Source organism: Leucopleurus acutus, assembly GCF_964270905.1.
Source record: "Leucopleurus acutus genome assembly, chromosome: 8".
Lineage (NCBI taxonomy): Eukaryota > Metazoa > Chordata > Mammalia > Artiodactyla > Delphinidae > Leucopleurus > Leucopleurus acutus.
The window spans coordinates 84,694,657-84,716,781 of record NC_139151.1 but is presented as its reverse complement, the minus strand read 5'-3'; the positions used below and the strand labels follow the sequence as shown (position 1 = coordinate 84,716,781).

Genomic DNA, 22,125 nt, shown 5'->3' with positions numbered 1-22,125 from the left:
GATTAACCATAATGAGAATGCCACTTAGAGCAAAGCTATGGTTGGAAATAAGGACACTTAAATTCTGAATACTTTCCAAAAAATCAAGTCGGCAGAAGATCAGGGGCCCTGACTATCTGGACTGCTAACTCATTCACCATCCTGGAATCAGGTATATCTGCTCCTTCTGAGCAAAGCTGTGTATCTCTGTTGAGCTTGAAGATGCTTTGGCCCCAGAAGCAGTCACACCTATTTTGGGGGAGGGGGTACCAGGAAACAAACTACCTGCATTAGTGGCTGCACCTGTCCACTTCTCGGGGCGCTGAGAAGCCGGCAGTGCTTTGGATGGGGTCCTGAATAAGGCACTAGTTGATAGAGGAGGAGATTCAGCAGTAGAGTGATATCTCGGGATACTCTGGAACGGTGGAGAAGCATTTATCACCGGAGGTGGATAGATGTTGCCGGAAATTTGGAAACTTGTATCCATTCCATCCGAAAGCATTTCCCATAAGCTAGCTGTGGAAGTTAGACTTGGAGAGGTCAGCACAGGAGAGTGTGTTGGATGGGCAGGCAGCCGTAGATGGGGATGAGACACAGAAGGTTGACTTATGGATGGGTCATCTTCAACCTCAGCTGTTTGAAAGTCTCTGGAATAGTTGTTAGTGTTTATAGACAAGAAGTCTGTATGGTTTCCAACCATGGTAACGTCTGACTGTTGGACGAGCTGGTTAGTGCTTGTACCAGAGACTGAATCCTGAACGCTAAAGCCTTCTGCAGTCGCTAAATGCCCAACATTATGTTTGAAATCCCGAGATTTTATTGTACTGGCAGCAGAATTTAAACCACCGGGAGGAGCAGTTGAAGCTGAGTGAGTTTCCCAACTTGTGGAGCTAATTGTGTGCCCGTTCACATCGTAATTTGTTTGCTGCAGCAAGCCAGATATCATTGGTTCTGTTGAACGGGATCCAGTTTCTGCTGCAAGAGAATGCCAGAAAACATCTGTGATTGCTGGCTTCTTCATGTCTCCCATTGTTGAGAAATCATAGACCTCACTGGAGGAGGGAAATGCTGTCACCTGTTTGGAAGCTGAAACTGGCAACTCAGAATGGTCCGTCACAACTGTGTAAGTATCTGGCTTGGTGTTGGAAGAGCTATGAGATGGGGAAACAGTCTGGGTGGCTCGTGCGAAGGGGATGGAAGATGGAGATAATTCTGAAGGAAGGAGGTTTGTTCTTGGTGGTGTAATGTCTGAAGAAACCCGATCAGTGCTAAAATCAGAGGTGACTCCACTTACAGTGTGAAGACTTGGCCTCTCTTTACTTGAAACGGTCTGGAGAGCAACTGTCAAATTTGCCTTTTTGTTTTTCTTTAGAACAGCTGTTCCGCTACCTTCGTTCTGCAGGGGAAATGCCCAAGTCGTGGAAGGAAGATTAGGAAATGTGCTTGAGAGGAGCCGGTCTGCAGCTGCAGTAGGAGAGGGTCCATAATTGCCTGCTTCTTGAGGAGCTGGCATTGGGGGCATGGCGGATGGAAAGGCATGATTCCCTGCCAGCTGGAGGAAAGAAGGCATGGAGGGGAAGTCCGCCACTGCGCCATTTGATGGGGATGTGAGAACCTCCCCAGAAAGGATTTCTTGCCCTCGACTGGCTGGGGTGAGAGGCAGAGAAGGCACCAAAGGGGAGGATGTGTGTTCTGCTGAAAGGGCGGGCCCTTCGGAATTCTCTGGAGCTGCGGACAAGTGCAGGGGGTGAGCAGAGTCCTTTGCAGTAGCAGGGGCTGCCTTTCGGCTGATCATTCCCACTGCCACCAATTCTGCAGCCTGGACAGCTGAAGACACAGCCTCATGGGTCGCGGTGCTCTTAAAGGCTGGCAGAGACACCCCGTTACGTGCTCTTTCAGCCACCTCAGCTTCAATTGGCTGGGTGGATGCAGGACTTGGAGCCCCTTCCAACACCGAGGATGAGGGTGTTCCACCTGGAAGCTGAAGAAGACTTCCGGGAGCTAGGGGAGGGAGAGACAGATGGGCCAGGTCGGCCACGGAGCTCGGAAACTCAGGTGTGTGAGAGACTGCTGAGTCAGGACCCTCTGCTGGGCTTGAGGATCCAGGAAAACCTAGACGAGGGACGCTTATTAAATCCTGCGCATTTCTGGATGGAGTGTGGTTCATTTCCTCAGCAAATGGGTTTAGGGGATTAGCTATGCTCTGCCTTGAGGATGAGTCAGTTGGAGCTGTTTGGGGGAATAAAAGCACTTTGATGGGTTGCTCTGCTGGCTTAGAAAAGATGATGGAATGAGGTGAGGCAGGAGCCAATGAAGAAGGTGAAGATGAGGGGAGAGCGTCTGCCCTCAGGGAATGTAGTTCTGCCATGGAAGGAGTCCCTACCCACGGTGGCCGGGATGGGAGGCCAGCACGGGAGGACGCCACTGGTGGGAGAGGGGACAGTGTGGGAAGCATGCTGGTGTGAGGCAAACCTGACACGGCGGCTGCTTCTTTTCCCCCTGGAGGTCTTGGTTGGACCAGGGCCTCAGCAGAATCCTTGGAAGGCTCGAGGGAGGTGCTATGTCCACTGCCTTGGTAAGGGGAAGGAGAGAAGTCCCTGTGGGCCCGAGCTTGGCGCTGTGTCTTGGGTGGAGGCGTCTGGGCAGACTGCGGCCAGCTCGTGTTGTCAGGGGACCGTCCCGGCACAGGCTTCATTCTGTCCACCGCTGAGGAAGACTGGACTTCGGACAAAGGCCATGTTGGTGAAATCGGTAACAATTTTCCATGAGGAAATGACACCGGGGTTGGGGTGACAGTGATCTGTAGATTGTTCCTTCCTGTGAAACAAAGGATCAAGCAGTCAGGCATCGGCTCATCATAGGTCCTGGAGAGAAGGGTAGGCCAGACAGGCACCACTCGGACCTCACAGAGCTTCCACCACATCACAGAAGACTCATTAAACACATTCAAAGGATAACTTAGGTAATTACAAATACATAGATGCTGCAACAACCTACAGGGCAGGGTTGGTGAGAACTGGTCTCTGACGAAGTGACGTTTAAGCAAAGATGTGGAAGATACTTGTGTATTTTAAATCTCTTTTCTGTTCCACCTACAAGGGTTGGACTGTGAAACTCACAACCTGGAAAATCAAAGATGAACATGGCTCTCTGCCATGGCCAAGGACACCAAAATAAATCCCATCCAATAATCCAAAATGCAAAGGGAAAGGACTGTGTATCTGAATGCAAATCTTTTTTTTTCAGACCCTAGGGCATCTCAAGCACAATAACTGAGGTTGCCTGTGTTTGGGAACATGGCACCAAGGAGACATATTCATTTTGTTGGATGTAAAAGGATTCCTGATGCTATCGTTCACACCATGTCAAATAGCAAAGGGGATTTCTTTCAAATTAGGCTATTTCTGAGAGAAACACTATTCACATCCCATCTAGGACCAGAGACACCTCTCATGAGGCCTGGTGTCATTCCCAGCACCTGCAGAGAAACCAGAACTGTCAGCACTAATGAGCAAAACTGCAGGCAGAAAGGCGAGGAGACGGGGCCAAATGGTGACTCCGCAGGAAAGGAGGCAAGGAAATAACTGATCAGAAAGCCGGGAATTCCATGCTTGGGAAGAGAAACGACATCCTGCTTGAGGATTCTCTGATCCCCCTTTCCACAGTGGTCCCGATGGTGTTGATGACCCCCCAGAGGTGGCTAAGTGCCCTTAAATAGTATTTTAAATTAAAAATAACAAAGAAAAGGTACTCCTAGAGTTCTCTATGTCATTGGCCAAAAAAACGTTAGAACCATCTGATAGAAGCAGACATACCAAGAGCGGAAGTCAGAAGACCTGGGTTCGCACGCACCCTCTAGCCACCCGCGGCTGTGTGTGCATCTGCGGATTGCTGTGGCAGGAGTGAGGGCAACAAGCACACTCTAACTGCCCCACTGGCTGGCTGGGAGGAACAGAGGAAATCAAGGAGGTGGAAGGAAGGGCTCCCCAAGCAGAAAAGCACCAAACAAATGCTTAAAAAAAAAATCACTAAACAAGTGAGCGGTCATTACAGGCTCTAAGTCCCTGTGTTTTCTGTTTATTTGTTTCACAAAAGAGGACGCTATGGTCCAGAGTGGAGACATCATTGCCAAAAGCCACATAACCCATCAGGGACAGAAGCAGGTCCAGATGCGAGGTTTCCTCACTCCCATTGCAGTGTCTTCTTCCCAACTGCTTCTCCCAAAGCAGTTCTAGCCTTCACTCCACCCCCGTTGTATCCGCCACCAGAAAACCCAACAGCTAAAGCTGAAGCTTTCATGTATTTGAGCCCTTAGAATATGAAATATACTCTGAGTCACAAAAGCCTAACCGTGATGATGTTCTGAAATATTGTTTTCGGTTTCATTTTTTAAGATGGAAAAAGCAAGGACAAACGATGTCTTTTACTCTGAATTAATACAGAAAAAATTAACTTTCCTTTCTGATTCTTTGTTTTCTTGTTTGAAAAATTTCCCATTCTTGGGATTTACAGATACCCAAGGAATTAGCCGTAAGTCATTTTTAGAACACATCAGGATATAAGCCAATACTACAGCAGTCGACGGCCTTGTTCATTTAATTTTGCAAGTGAGAACCAACCCCTTCTCCTGGGCAAGCCATCTTCATAAGCCAGGCTCAGCCTCTTTGTCTCCTTGTCGCCAGATCAGAATCACTACAGCCCTCACCTGCAGGACCCAAAGCTTCCTCCTGCCTGTGTTAGCAAAAACGCACCTTTTACAGGAAAAGTGCCAAATGTATGTACAGCTATAGGACAAAAAAGTCTACACAGCCTTTCATTAAAATATCTGCACTCCCTGGGAACTGCCTCATGGTTTGCAATGAAAATTGTGTTTACCAAACTCAGCCTAAGGAAGTACCCATGCTCCCTTGATTGCAATTTTATATGGAAGGCTGATACTACTGTCACGCCTCAGTCCTTCTTGTTCACGATGCTTATCTCCTAGATAGACTCAGCTTCACACTTGCCATGCAGTCTTGTCTGGTTATGTATATAGGCGGTACTTACATGAGTGACTATAACATCCATCTAATGTAGTTTGTGCATTTGGGCATTTTCCATTAACACTTTAGAATCCATTTTTATTACTGGCATGTCAGATGGAATCTATGTAGAATTTCTTCTTTTGGACTCTCATTGAAATAGAGTCAACCATGGGTTCAACTCATGGATTCAAGAGTCATACCAAATTAAACTGTTTTCAAGTAAGTACCCTTCTAAGTTAAAAAGGATGTGACAGGCAAAGCAGTTTTTGCTTTCAGAAATATTTTTTACAAACCCTTTCATAAAAATCTTACAAACAGGAAGGGGAAGTGGGTGTTGGATGATTAATACAAGGGGGATTGTAACTGACTGAATGGGCACAGCCAAAGGAGGCTGAAGTAAAGAAACAGTCTCTAGTGGACTTGCCTCTGCTAAACCTTGTTGTTTCTAGACTAGAATCCAGTGTTTCCCAAGCTATCCCTTACAAAACAGTGTCCCAAGATGCCTCATGAGGAAAAGTTTCAACAAGCTAACAATTTTGAGAAGTGTTGTATACTACACTCACACCTAACAGTCACTAATGTTATTCACCATATATTTCTGGTTCTCCACCTTCAGAGCATATAATAGGACTGCACTTTCCGGATACCTCTATGGTTGGGTGGGGCCATGTGACTAGTTCTGGTCAATGAGTTGTGAGCAGAAGTGACAAGTGTCACTTCTGGTCTAGAACATTCATAATCAATGCTGGAGCAAGACTCTCCAGAACTTGCTTCCTCTGAAGACATAAAAAAACAAAAACCCTAGCAATATTATATCTCAGTAAGCAGTTATGAGGAAGGATGAGGAGGAACCTAGTAATCTTCAAAATGTTTGTAGGTCGGTCCACCAGCCTGAGTCCCTTAGGGACTGAAATAAGCAAAAGCCCTCTGCTGTAAAAGTGTGTCCAGGTAGCATGAGGAAAAAATAAGCTTTTGCTCTTTTAAATCACTGCAATTTGGGGGTTGTTTGTTACTGAAGCATAACCTAACTTACCCTAACCTATTCAGAAATTGGTATCAGAGTGGATTTGGAACTTAAATGGGCATACTCCCATGTATATCAACATTTAAATAAAGGCTGAGAAGTCCCATAATCAAGAAAACATAAGTGCCTGGGATGCAGTAAAAACTCCATGAATTGATGTTGGATGGTTTAATTAAACTTTGGCCAAAATTGATCAAGTATATTTAACTTCTGAAATATGTTTAGGATATTTCTCAAACATATTTGACCTCAGAACTTGGTGACAAAAAAAACCCCACCGATATACATAAAGCTAAGGAAGAAAGCATGTTCACTGAATTAGCAAATGATAGCAAATTCAAAAGAATAATTGATATGAAGAATTCCAGAGAAACACGCCTCAAAGATATGTCAACTGACTGAAATTATTGTTGAAGGAAGACATAAATTAGGATTAAGTATAAAGGCTTACCCTTAATCCACATATTACCCAGACAAGAACAGAATGGGGGAGCTTCCCTTTAAGGATAGCTTACGTTAACTATAGGTAGGTTTGACTGGAGCTCATTATAAGCTACAATAGGAATGCAGGCTAGCAAGGAAAGTATAAATTCTTAGGCTGCATTAAATTTTTTTCACTCCTAAAATAAAAAACTATTGCATACTTAGGAAATAATATTTATAACATCTGTATGTAAGAATAAATACATAAAGAATAAATAACAAAAAACATACATGGTCTCTGGCTTCATGGACCTCACAGTCTTATGGGAGATGGGGACTTAAATCAGACATTCTCACAAATGTGAAAATGGTACATGTTACAGATGAAAGATGCATCGTCCTTAAGAGCATGCAATAAGAGGATGTGACCTGATCAGGGAGGTCAGAAAGCACATCACTGAGAAAGTTACTATCAAGTCGAGAGCCAAAGAATAAGGAGAAATTAATCAAGCCAAGAGGGTAGGGGAAAACATTCCATGCAGAGAGGAGAGCATATGCAAAGTCCCTGTGGCAGGAAGAAGCATAAGTAGTACAAAGAACTAAAAAAGTAACCATAGCAAGATCAAGTAGAACATGAGTGGCCATGACATAAGGCTGAAGAGGTAGTTGATGACTGGACCATTGGAGTGTCACAGATTTTAGTTCAAAGAGGAGTGGGAGGGAATGGAGTTGAGGGTGGGTGATGTACAGGAGCAAATCTGTGTTTCAGAACAATCATTCTGGCTACAGAGTGAAGAACAGACTGTAATGGGCAAGAGTGGACAACAGAAGACTAGTAAGGAAACACCTGCTGTGGTCCAGGTATGTGATGACAGGAAGTTGTAAAGAGGAGCTGAGCCATGGGTGGGAGATTGAAATGGATAATCCTTCTCGGTCCCTTTCAGTTCTCAGAGTTCAAGATAGTGTATTCCTTTAAATATGTGTGTGTTTATAATGTTCATTGCGACTCTATTTACAATAGCCAGGACATGGAAGCCACCTAAGTGTCCACTGACAGATGAATGGATAAAGAAGATGTGGCACATATATACAATGGAATATTACTCAGCCCTAAAAAGAAACGAAAATGAGTTATTTTCAGTGAGGTGGACGGACCTAGAGTCTGTCATACAGAGTGAAGTAAGTCAGAAAGAGAAAAACAAATACCATATGCTAACACATATACATGGAATCTAAAAAAAAAAAAAAAGGTTCTGAAGAACCTAGGACAGGAATAAAGACGCAGACGTAGAGAATGGACTTGAGGACATGGGGAGGGAAGGGTAAGCAGGGACGAAGTGAGAGACTGGCATGGACATACATACACTACCAAATGTAAAATAGATAGCTAGTGGGAAGCAGCCACATAGCACAGGGAGATCAGCTCGGTGCTTTGCATCCACCTAAAGGGGTGGGATAGGGAGGGCGGGAGGGAGACGCAAGAGGGAGGAGGTATGGGGATATATGTATAAATGTAACTGATTCACTTTGTTATACAGCAGCAACTAACACAACATTGTAAAGCAATTATACTCCAATAAAGATGTTAAAAAAAAAAGATTCACTAATGGGAGGCAAAAAGGAAAACGTGGGCAACATGTGATCCCTCACACTTTTGTGGAAAATATGGAAATATAGTATGGTCATGCCCTGCATGTCTATGAAGTATTGGTGTTTGATAAAAACTTGAATTAAAAATCAAAAAAAATGTGTGTGTTTGTGTATGTGGTGGGTTTTCTTTTGTTTTAATGACTGCAAATTCTCCAGTGTGCCTCTTGTTGAGAGGTGGGCGTCTAGGTCCCCATCCCTTGGGTGGACTTGAGACTGTTAAACCAATTAGTGTGGCAGAAATAATGCCATGTGACTTCTGAGGCTACCATCATAAAAAGCAGTTTTTGCTTGGTTTTTGGAATGCTCCTCCATACCCCTCCCTCATTGTTCCTCCTGGAACGCAGACACTGCTCTGTGAGCAGCCCAAGCCATGTGGAGAGATCACGTGCAAGTACTCCAGTCAATAGTCCCAGATGAGCCACGCTTCCCAGTCACCCCAGCCCAGGCACAAACAGGTGAATGAAAAAGCCTCCAGATAATTCTAGCCCCCAACCATCTGAACCACTGTGGTTGTCTGAGTCTTCCCTATGGAGCCCCCAGACATCAAGAAGCAGAGACAAGCCATCCCCTCTGTGCTCTGTCTAAATTCCTGAAACCATGAGCACAACAAAATGGTTGTTGTTTTACAACACTTAGCTAGGGGTGGTATGTTGTGCAGAAATAATAACTGAAACAGTACAGGGCTGTGTCCCTCACTTCTGGGAGTGAGTCTCTATACCCTTGATTAGATTCTCAAAAGGATTCAGAAGCCAAAAAGACAGTTAAGAAGCCTTCATTTCAATGAAAAATACTTCTGCTTTACACATAAGATTTTAGAACTTTGTCTCTGCTAATAAAAATATTTCTGTACTGGACTTCCCTGGTGGCACAGTGGTTAAGAATCCACCTGCCAATGTGGGAGACACAGGTTCAAGCCCTGGTCCCGGAAGTTCCCACATGCCGCGGAGCAACTAAGCCCATGTGCCACAACTACTGAGCTTGCGCACCACAACTACTGAAGCCCGCGCACCTAGAGCCCGTGCTCCCCAATGAGAGAAGTCACCGCAATGGGAAGCCTGCGCACCGCAACGAAGAGTAGCCCCCGCTTGCCACAACTAGAGAAAGCCCGCACACAGCAACGAAGACCCAATGCAGCCAAAAATAAATAAATAATAAAAATTTTAAGTATTTTTGTATTAATTAAAGATGCATCACAGAAAGAAGAAGGGAAGAAAAATTTTGAGGAGAAATGAAAGGTAGGTGGTATAGATTAAGAAGGGAAAGTAAATTACAAGAAGTAGGACAAAACCAAATTACAGAGGGCTTAAAACACACTCGAAGGAAGTGAAGTAGAAGCTTGGTAGAGGTGGTATGTTGGACAGACTAAGGCAGCCCCATGATCCCTGTCTCTTGGTGGTCATGCCTTTGTGTGACTGCCCTCCTGGAGTAAGAGCAGAACCTGTGACATGCTTCTAACCAAGAGACTACGGCAAAGGTGACAGACTGTCACCCTCATGATCTTATCTTATATAAGACTCTATCTTGCTAGCAGACTCGCTCTTCTCAATGGCTTGATAAATTAAGAAGCCATATTGAGAAAGCCTGTGTGGCAAAGAGCTGTCGGTGGCCTCTAGAACTGCACGTGGTCTCTAGGGACTACAAGTGGCGGCTCAGAGCTGAGGGTGGCCTCTGGCTGACAGTCAGCAAAAAGCCAGGGCCTTCAATCTGGCGGCCACAAGGGAATGAATTCTGCCAACAACCTGGGTGAACTTGGAAGTGGATTCTTCCCCAGCCAAACCTCTGGATGAGAACACAGCCCAGCTGACACCATGACGGCAGCTTTATTAGACCTTGTACAAAGGACCCAGACAAGCTATCCTCAACCTCTTGACCCATGGAAACTGTGAGATCGTAAATGTGTGCTGTTTTAAGCTGCACAGTTTGTGGCAGTTGACTACACAACAGTTGAAAACTGATATAAGTAGGCAGTAACACGCTGTGGAAGGGTATATGGTGCCAAGGGAATGAAGGAAGCAGAGATGGAGCACGAGGTACCATGGCTGAAGTGCAGCATGAAGGATGGCGAGAAGGTGTACTCAAGTCAGCAGAAAAGGAGCACAAATTAATATGTTTGTTTGGACTATCACAGAGAACAGCTGTGAAGTAAAAGTTCTAACACAGTACCTGGGACTCGGAGGAAGTTATTTGAAGAGAACACAGGGCTTTGCAAGAGCAGAAACAAAACCACAGCAGCGACAAGTGCCAGACACGTTGGAATGTTGCCATGAAACAGGGTGTATGTACTCTTCTGTTTAAATCCCATTTTTCAGGGGAAAAAAAAGCCACACCATTCTAATCAAATTACTGAATTCTTATTTTTCTCAATGAACTCCCGCTGACTCTCCAATCTCCACTCCCCCATAACTTTCTTCTATTTAGAATAAATGGATTATTCTTTGCTGAAAATATGGTAACAGTCTTCAAAACATGTACAGAAAGCAAAGATAAGTCCCACACATTACAGAGGGAGATGAAAGACAGTGGTGTTTTTCCGCACAAGCCCCAGGCTGGCTACCCTTTCTGAACATTTACAAACATCATCTATTCCAGGGACAAGCCAACAATTACCTTCTGTTTGGACAGTGTTTCCCACAAAGAGACTGGTAATCTAAAGAACTGTAAAGGGAAATCGTTTAGATGGTAGAGATTAAGGAGGCTCTGGATGAAGAAAGACAAGGAGCAAAGATCAACTTATGTTGCAAACGAGTGAAAGCAAAGCAAGATGAAGACGCTCAAAATAATGAAAAGAAAAGTTAACTTGAGTCAGCTCTTCCCTTCTTCAGGCAACAAGGATGGGTGGTCACACAAATGCTGCTCAGCAGACAACTGACACACACGCATTTTAAACCAAGCTTATCTGAGCCAGGTTTAAATAAAACCATAACTCTCAGAGCTTCAGGAAAGTGATAAGTCACTCCTGTCCAAATATCAGACTTAATAATAAAGTGCACAAGCTTGCACGCACAGGTTAAGCATCAAGTGCTTCTGTTGCTCAGCAAGTTTGCAGAGTCCCAGGGCAGCTAAACTTAGCCTTCAACGAAAAGAGTCCAGAAACAGATCATTAACATAATGAAACATCAAAAGTTAAGAAAGTGCTTGGCCAGGTTTGGAGGCAGAGTCTGTCACTGACTAATGTCAAAATGGTGAGAACTACCTCCCTAGTCTCCCCAGACCTCAGAGATCCACGTGGGAACACGGAGATGCATAATGATGGATTGTTCAGGCCTCTGTCTTCCTGAGGCCCCTGGCGCTGCTGCTCGTTTGTCATCCTCAGTACCTGTACATAAGACGCAGAGCTGGGCTGCGATGCTGCTGCCTGCACTGGGCACACTTTAACCTCACAGAAGCCCCCAGGTACAGCAGACTCCTCTGCTGATGTAGCTTCTCACCTGATCCTCTTTCCTCAGTCCCCAGGGCTGTGTCAGTCCCCTGGCCATGGCTGTTTTCAGAGACCCTCTTTTCCAAAGCCCTCAGAGTCTGCTACTTAGGGAGCGTTCTCATTCAGGTTCATAGGGCCTCTATGCTGCCCTCCCTGGGTTGCTTGCTGGTTTCCTCAAAACCATGCTTGTAACCCCACCACAGTCCTTTCCCAATCAGCACTGTTCCCTTCTTTGACTGCTGGCGACATGGAGGGGAAGACAGCCTTCCACAGCCGGCCTAATGCGTGATGAGGCATGGCTGCGTTTCCAACCAAGGTCGAGAAACCATCCACTTTGTCCCGCCCCCCGCTCACCAGCAGGTTTGCTCCCTACAGCACTTAAAGGAAAGCAAACCTGATCCCAACAACCCTTAAATGTAGGAAACTAAGGCAACCAATTAATAAATATCCCAAACTCTTCTTCCTTGTATGTCAGAGAAAAATAGCTGAGGCTTTCTACCAGGTCCCATAGTCAGACTGCCTGGATTCAAATCCCACTCACTCCTCTATTTGCTGTGTGATCTTGGACGAGTTACTTAACCTCTCTGTGCTTCAGTTTCCTCAGAAGACAATTACAGTCCCTACTTCATGGTACCCACAGTACCACGAAATTGTTTTAAGGATTAAAATGAGGTGATACATGTCAAGTCCTTAGAACACTGCCTGGTACTAGTGCTCCTATACTGCTAGCTAGTATTGTTATTGTTATTTTATTACCTGTTGAGCCCAGAGTAGACATGGAAGTACTCAGAAGCCTCCTCAGAGGATCTGGATACCAGTCAGAACTTAGAAATGCCTGCAGATCATGCACTGCCACAATCCCACACATCTGTGGAACCCATTCCAGTTTGCACAATATTGTCATATCCTCAACCCACCTTGTTCCTTACAGTTCCTGTGAGGTAGAAGATAAAGGTTATTATCCCCATTTTACAGGTGAAGAAACCAGGGTTCAGGGAGGTCAAGTGCTGGCTTGGCCAAGGTCACTCTGAGAGTTACCCTATAGCCAAGTATGACTCAACCCCTTTGACCTCAGATCCAAGGCTCTCTGTTCCACATGAGGAGTAGGTCTTGCTCCATCTGGTCTGGGGTGGGCTCCATCCTCCAGCCCACATGGTAGCTGCCCTCCTCTCCTGAGTTTGATGATGAGTCTCTCTCCTTGGTGCTGCTTTGGCAAACATTACTGGAACACAGCTCTAAATCACCAAGACCTGTCAGGCTTCGATTCCCAGAAGGTCAGAAGAGATGGATTAAGCATCACTGCTACGCTGAAGCATCCACCCCACACCCCAGACCCCACAGTCCTGAAGTTTGGCGCCTGGGATGTTTTTGCCTAAGATGATTTCTCCTGGGGCTTTTTAAAATGAAATGCACCAGTTAATAGAATCAAATTGCCATTCCTTGAAGTGATGCCAGCAAACAGGTTCTGTTTACTGCTTCGACAGAAGCATTTTAACTTTCAAAGCTCCTTCACAGCTGTTTTCTTTTTAACATATTACAATTTTTAAACTTTATTTATTTATTTTATATTTATTTTTGGCCGTGTTGGGTCTTCGTTTCTGTGCGAGGGCTTTCTCCAGTTGCGGCGAGCGGGGGCCACTCTTCATCGCGGTGTGCGGGCCTCTCACTGTCGCGGCTTCTCTTGTTGTGGAGCACGTGCTCCAGACGCGCAGGCTCAGTAGTTGTGGCTCACAGGCCTAGCCGCTCCATGGCATGTGGGATCTTCCCAGACCGGGGCACGAACCCGTGTCCCCTGCATTGGCAGGTGGATTCCTAACCACTGCACCACCAGGGAAGCCCATGTTTTCTTCTTTAAAAATAGTTTATTGCTTTCAAATCCTTTGTGAAACAGGTTTAAAAATAAAATTGATCTTCCCCCTTTATAACAGTAATAAATTTCATTTTCAGTTTTTTAAAACCTTGGCATATGTGATCATTACAGAAAATTCAGAAAAGATGGAAAAGTAGAAAGAAAAGAAAAATATCCCCGTGCTGCCCTCGGCCCCCTCCATGTGCATGTCCAGCTACACCAAGAAAACTAGGATTCATACTGTGGTGACTTGTACTTCCGGACTTCATTCTTGGGAAAGTTTGGGTTAGCTTGCTTTTCAGACTGGTGATCACGCTGCACATACAAATTTGCACCTACTTCTTGTCTTTTAACATTATATTAAGGCATTTTTCCATATTGGATAAGGCTGTATATTATTTCCACTAAGATGTGGTATCATAATTTGTTTAACCATCCCCTAACTGTTAGGATACAGGTTGCTTATAAATTTTCAGTATTATAAATAATGGCCTCATCTCCTTCCAATTCTGTCATCAAAATCCATATGTGGCAGATGGGACAGATACAATGACCTCCTCTTATGGACTAGGACACCATACACTCAGAAGATCATCTGCATTAAGAGAAATAAACCAATGGGACTTGGAGTTTCTCTCCTACCCCTATGCCCTGGCATCCTCCTGATCTTTCGGATAGGGTCATTTATAAATTTAAAACTTCATGATGGCCTAACTCAATGACGGAAGACAATTAACCACCAGTAACTGACCTTCACAGCTAGGGCAATCCTATTGGCAAACCTTTCCAAATTGCATATTAATTTTTACTATTTCATTCTGATGGCCTTAAGGGGAGTTGAGACCATTTAAATCCATTAAGCAAGATACTGGAGATCTAAGAAATTCTGGACCTAGAGAAAAGCAGTAACAGGAGCTTAGAGAGTTGAGCAAAAAGACAACATATTACTAGTCTTCCCCCACGTTGAAAGGTTTAAATGTAAACCACTCCTAAGTGATAGTCCCATAATTAAGATGGCACTGTTCCCACAACTCTTTATTTTTAGCTCTATTAGAGTACTTCCCTTCTGCTTAGTATTACAGCCAGTTATCTCCCTTATTTGCTCAATCACTTAACATTTATTCCACAAATACATATTGAATGCTTTATCTGATTGTCGCTGTTTTACAAAGATTGATAAACTGTAGGGCTTCCCTGGTGGCGCAGTGGATAAGAATCTGCCTGCCAATGCAGGGGACACAGGTTCGATCCCTGGTCTGGGCAGATCCCACATGCCGCGGAGCAACTAAACCCGTGTGCCACAGCTACTGATTCTGCGCTCTAGAGCCCACGAGCCACAACTACTGAAGCCCGTGCTCCATCTGCAACAAGAGAAGCCACCACAATGAGAAGCCCGCGCACGGCAATGAAGAGTAGCCCCCGCTCACCACAACTAGAGAAAGCCCGAGTGCAGCAACAAATACCCAACGCAGCCAAAAATAATAATAAAATTTTAAAAAATTAAAAAAAAAAAAACCTGTGATCTCACTGGGAAGGTGGGCAAAGGCCTCGGTTTAGGGTGTGGGACCTGGGGACAGAGCAGCTGATGGCCTTGTTCCAGCTGTGTAAATTTAGGCAAGTTAGTACCTCTCTATGCCTGTTTCCTCCTTTCTAAGATGAGGATGGTAGGAATTGCTGTCTCACAGGCTGTTTTGAGGCTTAAATGCATTAATCCATGTAGGGTATTTGAAACATAACCTGGTATGTGGTTAGCAGTCAAAGTGTTACTTGGGGCTTCCCTGGTGGCGCAGTGGTTGAGAGTCCGCCTGCTGATGCAGGGGACACGGGTTCGTGCCCCGGTCTGGGAAGATCCCACATGCCGCGGAGCGGCTGGGCCCATGGCCACTGAGCCTGCGCGTCCGGAGCCTGTGCTCGGCAACGGGAGAGGCCACAACAGTGAGAGGCCCGCGTACCGCAAAAAAAAAAAAAAAAAAGTTACTTGTTTTACATTTGGTAGTGTATATATGTCCATGCCACTCCCTCACTTCATCCCAGCTTACCCTTCCCCCTCCCTGTGTCCTCCAGTCCATTCTCTATGTCTGCGTCTTTATTCCTGTCCTGCCCCTTGTTATAAAGCAGATACTAACACACCATTGTAAAGCAATTATACTCCAATAAAGATGTTTAAAAAAAATGTTACTTGTTATGATTATCATCAAGGGGCACAAAATCCCACTGAGAGGTTTCAGAGGCATATCTTTTTTCTAAACTATGATAAAAATAAATTCTTATACTCCCACTTTTGAGGGTAAACTTCTTCTATCTTCTCAGGAATAGTTCTCTTTCCTTACAATGAATCCCTTTTCCCCAGCCGTAATTCTCCAATGAGTACCTGAGTAATCCATCCGGCTTTCTTAGGCATTAGTAAGAGCTCACAGAGCTTCTGCATTAGATTTCTCCCCTGAAGCCTGCTTATTTCCACAGTCAAGAATGTGGTTTTGAAGATGATTTATTCAGCATAGTTGCCAAGTGAACACTTTCCCGATAAGATTCTTTACAAATCTAACTACAACTATCGCTGAGACTCTGAGAGAAGAAAACAGAGACAGAACAAGAGCTTCTCACATATGTATCTCAAATTTTAAACTTAATGTATTTATTAATATTTATTTACTTATTCCATGAGAAAAATTTTGATAACCAAAATTAAACCAGATATGAAAATCCTAAACAAATTAATATATAAAAAGAAGAGCCGCTACTAAAAAAGGCACCAGAATGAGATATATTCAGCTGAGAGCTATCTAACTTAAAAAAAATTGGTAATTCTAATGTTATTACACTAATCCAGGCCTTTGAAATATGTGAAAATGTCCCCAATTTGTTTTATGAAACCAGTACTGCTTTAACACCCAAATCCAGTATGGATATATTAAAAAATAAGCAATGATCAAAATATGTAAGTGAATACAAGGCAGCCAAGCAAAAATGTTGTGTATGTAGGGGGTGGGAAAAGACAGCAGTGAAAAACACAAATCTATGTACACTCCAAGATACATTTGTGCAGTTATATAAAAATTATGTATGTGTATATAATAATAAATTATGCAATGCATAAATTATCAATTAATAAATAATAAAAATTTTATAAGGTTTGTGACAGTCAACACAAACACACACACAAGTGCATGCACAAAACATCCATACACACAAAAGGAGAATGTAAAACTTTCCACTGCATTTAAAGACCAAATAGTATGACCCTAGGCCCAACTCTGGACTCAATGTGTGCAACCTCAACTCTGTACCATTTGCATTGCTGTTCATGATAGGCAGAGTCCTTCTCATTCATCTTGTATTTCACACGATTTTTTTTTATATTGATAAGAAAATAATCCTACGGACATCCAGACAACTTGACATTCTTAAACCTGAGAAAAAGGAACCAGGTCCCAACATCTGTTCCAATAAATCCTGGTCCCATGCAATGATCTGAGGGAAAAGAAGTTCTGTATTCAAAACAGTTCAGGAAATTTCTTGTGGGAGATTCACAGTGCAAACAAATACACTAAAGACTCTGAAAAGTGTGCGATAAACAAAAGATCTATTTCATCTAGAAAATACTCAAGCTGGTTGACTGTGGGACTTTTTCTTCTTTTTTTTTTTTGCTTGATACCACTTAATATCCCAACTGAAGAACACTTTGGAATTCTAGCTTAGATCACTGCAGAATTTTAAGTTGTTGCCCTCGAGCAATTTCACACACAGAAAAACTAAAGAAGCACTGATGGGTGGACTGAATCCATTAAAGAATCAGAAAACATACCCTTGGTCATTATATAGCTGACAAATTCTGCTTCTGTTTGCTTGTTTCCCGGTATACCTTATCAGACTTGTTCATGAACTCTTCTATCGATGCACATCACTGAGCTAACACAAGGTTAACCACTAGGAAACCTGTAAAGCACTGTCACTAACGTAAGGACCACCATTATTATACTGATTGGCTCTAATGCCTTCTTGGGGCATTAAGTTAATTTAATTTAGGTAAAATAATAATATCAATAACTTGACTGTTTTCCCCCCTGACTGGAGACCTAAAAAAAAAAGTGCTCTACTGGAAAAGGTTGTGTGGTGCTTCATGGAAACTGATGATTTTCTCACAATTAGACACTAAAACCCTGCAAGTATCTATGTGGAGACCAAAGAAGCAGAATAAGTAGCCAATATTAATACAAATATTATTACTGACTCTTAATTCATATTCACTGGTGACTGATATAGGCATATGTTTTACTACAGAAGTCTAACTTCATTAATATGAATATCACTATTTCAGGATTTATTAATTCAGATTCTTGTAGGAAGAAATTATTGACCAACTATATTAGGATTGAATAATGATCAAACCGATTACCTCTAAGATAAAAAAGAAAATATTTATTCTAAGTAAATCATTTTCAAACCCTTTAGAAGCACCAAAATTCAATAAGACAGCCAATATGTTCATGGCAATTTCCATTTATAGTTTATATTATTTTGTATTAATTTTTATTGGAGTATAGTTGTTTTACAATGTTGTGTTAGTTCATTTATCGTTTATTTGCCTTTAGTGTTTACACATGTGGTCCTATCAAGATAGCATTTACTTTTTAAGAATTCTATAATTTAGACATTTCTGAGACTACATTTTCCCTCATTTGGTATAAAATAGTAAGATCTATCTATATTAAGTTTATTCCATTCAACAGAATTTCCATTTCTCTCTCCCAATACTTTGGCTTACCTAGTATTAACCAGAATCATTAGACATGATTTTTTCAGTATTGGCAATGGATTTTCCTTTATCTTTCCAGTCTCCTCCAGGCCGATCTGCGACTAGCAACAGAGTCTGGCCAGAACTAGGGTTGCCCACAAGAGGCAACCAGAATGCTGGTACTCTCTGCACCTGGCCTATCCAACACAGTTCCCACTCTGGTCCAGAAGAAGCCTAGGAATGACTGACTACACACCGTTTGGTGAGAGGAGGGGGGAGATGCTGTGTGTTCCTGCCAAACTGCCACCTAGTATCAATATAAAGCTTCTTGAAGTTAAAAACATATACTATTATCGGCAAAATAAATAACATACAATTCCCTCTTCTACCCTGAATTGTTAACACTATTATTTTCACAGTAAATAACTGTTAGAACCATTACCAGTGAAATAGTAGCATGTTTTGTTCACTCTTTACAAATACCAAGAGAAATTAAATGTTTCCTGTGGCACACTGGTTGGGTTGTTAAGTACATGTAAGTGATCCTGAAATCCTGGCTCCTTTCAAAAATAGAAATAATCAATGACAAATATATGTCATATAGAAATCAACATCTCTATTATAGAGACTTCATTAAAATCTATTTTCTCTCAAACTATATTGAAATATTGAATAATTTAAATCCTAAATCTATTTCAGGAGGTTGAATTTGTTGGCTAAGTTGTTTTCATGGTAGTGATACACATCTTTATTCAGAATTCTGAAATTTTAACTAGTTACTTTTCATGCCAACCTACATCAGGTAGTTCCCATTTTCAAAACATCCAGTCTATATAAGAATGAATTCCCCAAGAAAAAATGCTACATGTGAAAATATGTAATTTAAATCAGTGCTGGAAGAACTACTGGGAAAAAAAGAAATTTAATAACAAAGGTAAAGATTATTTAATAGCTTTAATTGCAACTTTAGAGCATTTTAAGAGTGCTGAACATTGAAAGTGACTTGATAATATCAAAACAAGTAGAAAGTAAAAGAATAACTTTATGCTCTGAATCTGAAAGTCAGAGAATGCTGCAGCTCCTGGGCTCCCTTACAGCCACTATATAAAGGACAAATAGCCAATTTTGCTTGAAAAGCAAGTAACGGAACAGATTAACACAAAGTAGTCTCCAATATGTACGTGGCTCTGCTGTGATCTTACCTATTTCAATCAACTCAAAGATAAAATTAATGTATGACGAAGATCATACTCGGGGAGTAGTAGAAACATCACACATGGGCCAGGGCATCTGGATTCTGACCATGGTTCTCCTACCTTCTCCCACTTAGATGTGAAGCAAACTACTTTGTCTGATTGGGTCCCAGGTTCTTCCTCTGTAACATGAGAGGGTAAAACTGATCGTCTAGAAGAGCCCATTAATTATGGCATGATTTAATCTAGGAAATTATTTTTCAATAGTTTTATCATCCTAGATATATATTAATCTTGCCCCAAAACAAACAAAAACTTGTTATGTCTTTTAGGTATCTTTTAATCTCCAGGTTCTGCCCTCCATTCCTTTTGTGATGTTACAATGTGTCACCTTGAACTTGTAGAGTTCCCACAGTCTGAACTGGGTCAGCACCTACTCACGGTGCAATTCAACATATACCTCTGTCCTCTGAAGTTCCTGCAAATGACAGTTGGCTCCAGAAATGAAAGCATTTAAGTCCTCACTGCTATTACCTTATAATATTTTTAAATGGGAAGTACATAACAACAAAAAAGCATTTAAATGCAGTCTTTATGGACTGTAACCCCACTCTTCCTCATTCACCTAGAGCACTACCCCTTTCCAAGGAGGAATAAAGTGGTACGGCCAGATTCTCTACCAACAGCAAGGATTCTTTTTTACTAGGAAGCCAGCTCTAGACTCCTATGCATTCGAGATAGGCATTTTCTCCCAGCTCCAATGCATTGGAGACAGGCATTTTCTCCCAGGTCTGGTCTTCTTTGGAAAAGTTTCCTTTCATCCCTCTACTTACAATCAGTCTCCTTTCTAGACCTACAGCTCCCCCACCTCAAGGCCATTATGTAAGGTGGTCCTAACCCTAACCACATGGAAGCTGCCATCAGTAATTATTCTAAGGAGGCAGCCTTTCAGCAGAAATAATTGGAATATGCTACCTTAGAAGTTTAAACCCGTCTCGCCTGGGGAAATGAACTCCAGAAGGCGACTTAAAAAAACAGCATCTAGCAGAAAAGGCAGAAAGGGAGAAAGATATGTTTCCCAGCATTGTCGTCGAGGAAACAATTCTGCCACCAGCCATTACAGCTGCATCATCTGCAAAAATGAGTGTTCTGTAGGCAGAGCAGATGTTTCAAAGCTGTTTCATTTGTAAATATAGATGAGAAATGTGAATTGAAGATGTGACCTCACTCAATATCGTATTTGAGGGTAACAGCAATTAGGAACATTGAATATAATTTGAGCTGAGAATGCAAGGATCTTTTTTCAGTCCAAATATAACTGCAGAAAACATATTTTCAAGAAGTAAAATAACGCTCACTGTTGCCTTCCACCACACAGTTGCAAAGTGAGACAGTCTAATTCTGAGCTCTCAGACAAATGTGGCCGATTCCACATCTTTGCTAAAAGAACTGTCAATTTTTCAGCCACAGGAGAAATTAAAGGCTGAACTGTATGGATTGGATTGAATGAATATTAGGAAGAAAAGGGCAGAAGAGGGCATTTATTTTTTCTTCAAAGTTTCAGGAAATTAGGAATAGTGACTTCACATATCCCATCCCTCTAAGGAAGGTAAAAGGAAGAAAAATTGGTAGACATCTGAGCCTTGATTTCTTGCTTTAGAGATGGCTAATCGGTCTCATCTCAAAGGTGGGTTGCCTCCAGCTGATTGGTAGTGGCTGCCCAGACTGCTGTGAAGGATTCTAAGCACAGCTCTGGATCAGCAGGGAAGCATGCTGGAATCTATTAGTAATGTCTGCCACATATGCCATATTTGCACAATGGTAGCATCAGCACACAGATAGATATTTAGCAGCCTGGACAACGTGATCTCTAAGATTTCTTCCAGCATCTAGCCTAGCTCCATTCATTTTCAGAAGATGAAACCAGGGCCAAGGGTGGTTAAGTGACTTGGCCAAGGTCTAGCTCTGGGCAAGTCTGAATTAGAGCTGGTCTTGGATTCCCAATGACCGTGTGCTTTCTATAGAGATGCATCTTGTTACTTTCCTGAAGCATCAACTAAGAGACAGGGGAGAGAAAATGAAGTGAGGAGAAGCAAAGAGAGGAAGTTAAAGAATGATTGCGGGACCAAATGAAAGAGAGGAAAAGATCAGCAAGATTAATAGGGATGGGTCAGAGGATAGACATGACTTCCAGGCTACAGGGGGTATGCAAATTAGCTGTTTCCACACCTAGTGAGTCCATGATACTGACAATTTCCTCCTCACCACTCACCTGAGAGAACCTACTTGTATCACCTCCCCTGCTCCATCCCTGAGCATCAGCTCTTATAGCCCCATCTGAGCAGATCTCTGGTCATGTGGTCACAGATGCTTGGACCTGGAATGGATAACTTTGGTCAGAGCTGGGCTAACTGAACTGTTCCCCCAGAATCTGAAACTGGGACCTGGAGACCATTGTCATTCTGTGTTGGGTGCTTGACTAGGGAAGTGATACAGAACAGGAAGCCACGTTTGGCACACATACGTGCCAAAACAGAGAATGCTGGTTTGAAGAAAGAGAGGAGGATGAAACAGATGCAAGGAGCTGCACGGGCAAGACACCGTGTAATCTTAAGAAGAGACAGTTAGATTAGCTGCTCTGGTTCCACATTCTAGGGGGACTCAGCTGGGTTCCAGACCACTGTGTTCTGTGACATACCCTTGCATGATTCCCAAAACATAAGACTTTTTTTGCCTCAACTAGCTCAGGTGGCTTCTGTGCTTTGCAAGCAAATATGACCTCAGCCAAGTCAACCTAACCCTGGTTGGTTTCCATTTTCTATGAACACAG

General features: G+C 42.9%; 1 protein-coding gene across 2 annotated transcripts in view; it reads right to left on the bottom strand.

Moving 5' to 3' along the window:
• The window catches only part of KIAA1549L (KIAA1549 like), a gene marked incomplete at both ends in the record, with an annotated part of 278,395 nt that overhangs the window by 129,569 nt on the left and 126,701 nt on the right, over window positions 1-22,125 (bottom strand). The window contains one exon of one of the 2 annotated variants that reach the window (XM_082843999.1): window positions 283-2,796. In XM_082843999.1, the coding sequence (XP_082700125.1) occupies window positions 283-2,796 (2,514 nt within the window). The remainder of the gene's footprint in view (window positions 1-282; window positions 2,797-22,125) is intronic. The other variant, XM_082844000.1, reaches the window with a different exon arrangement.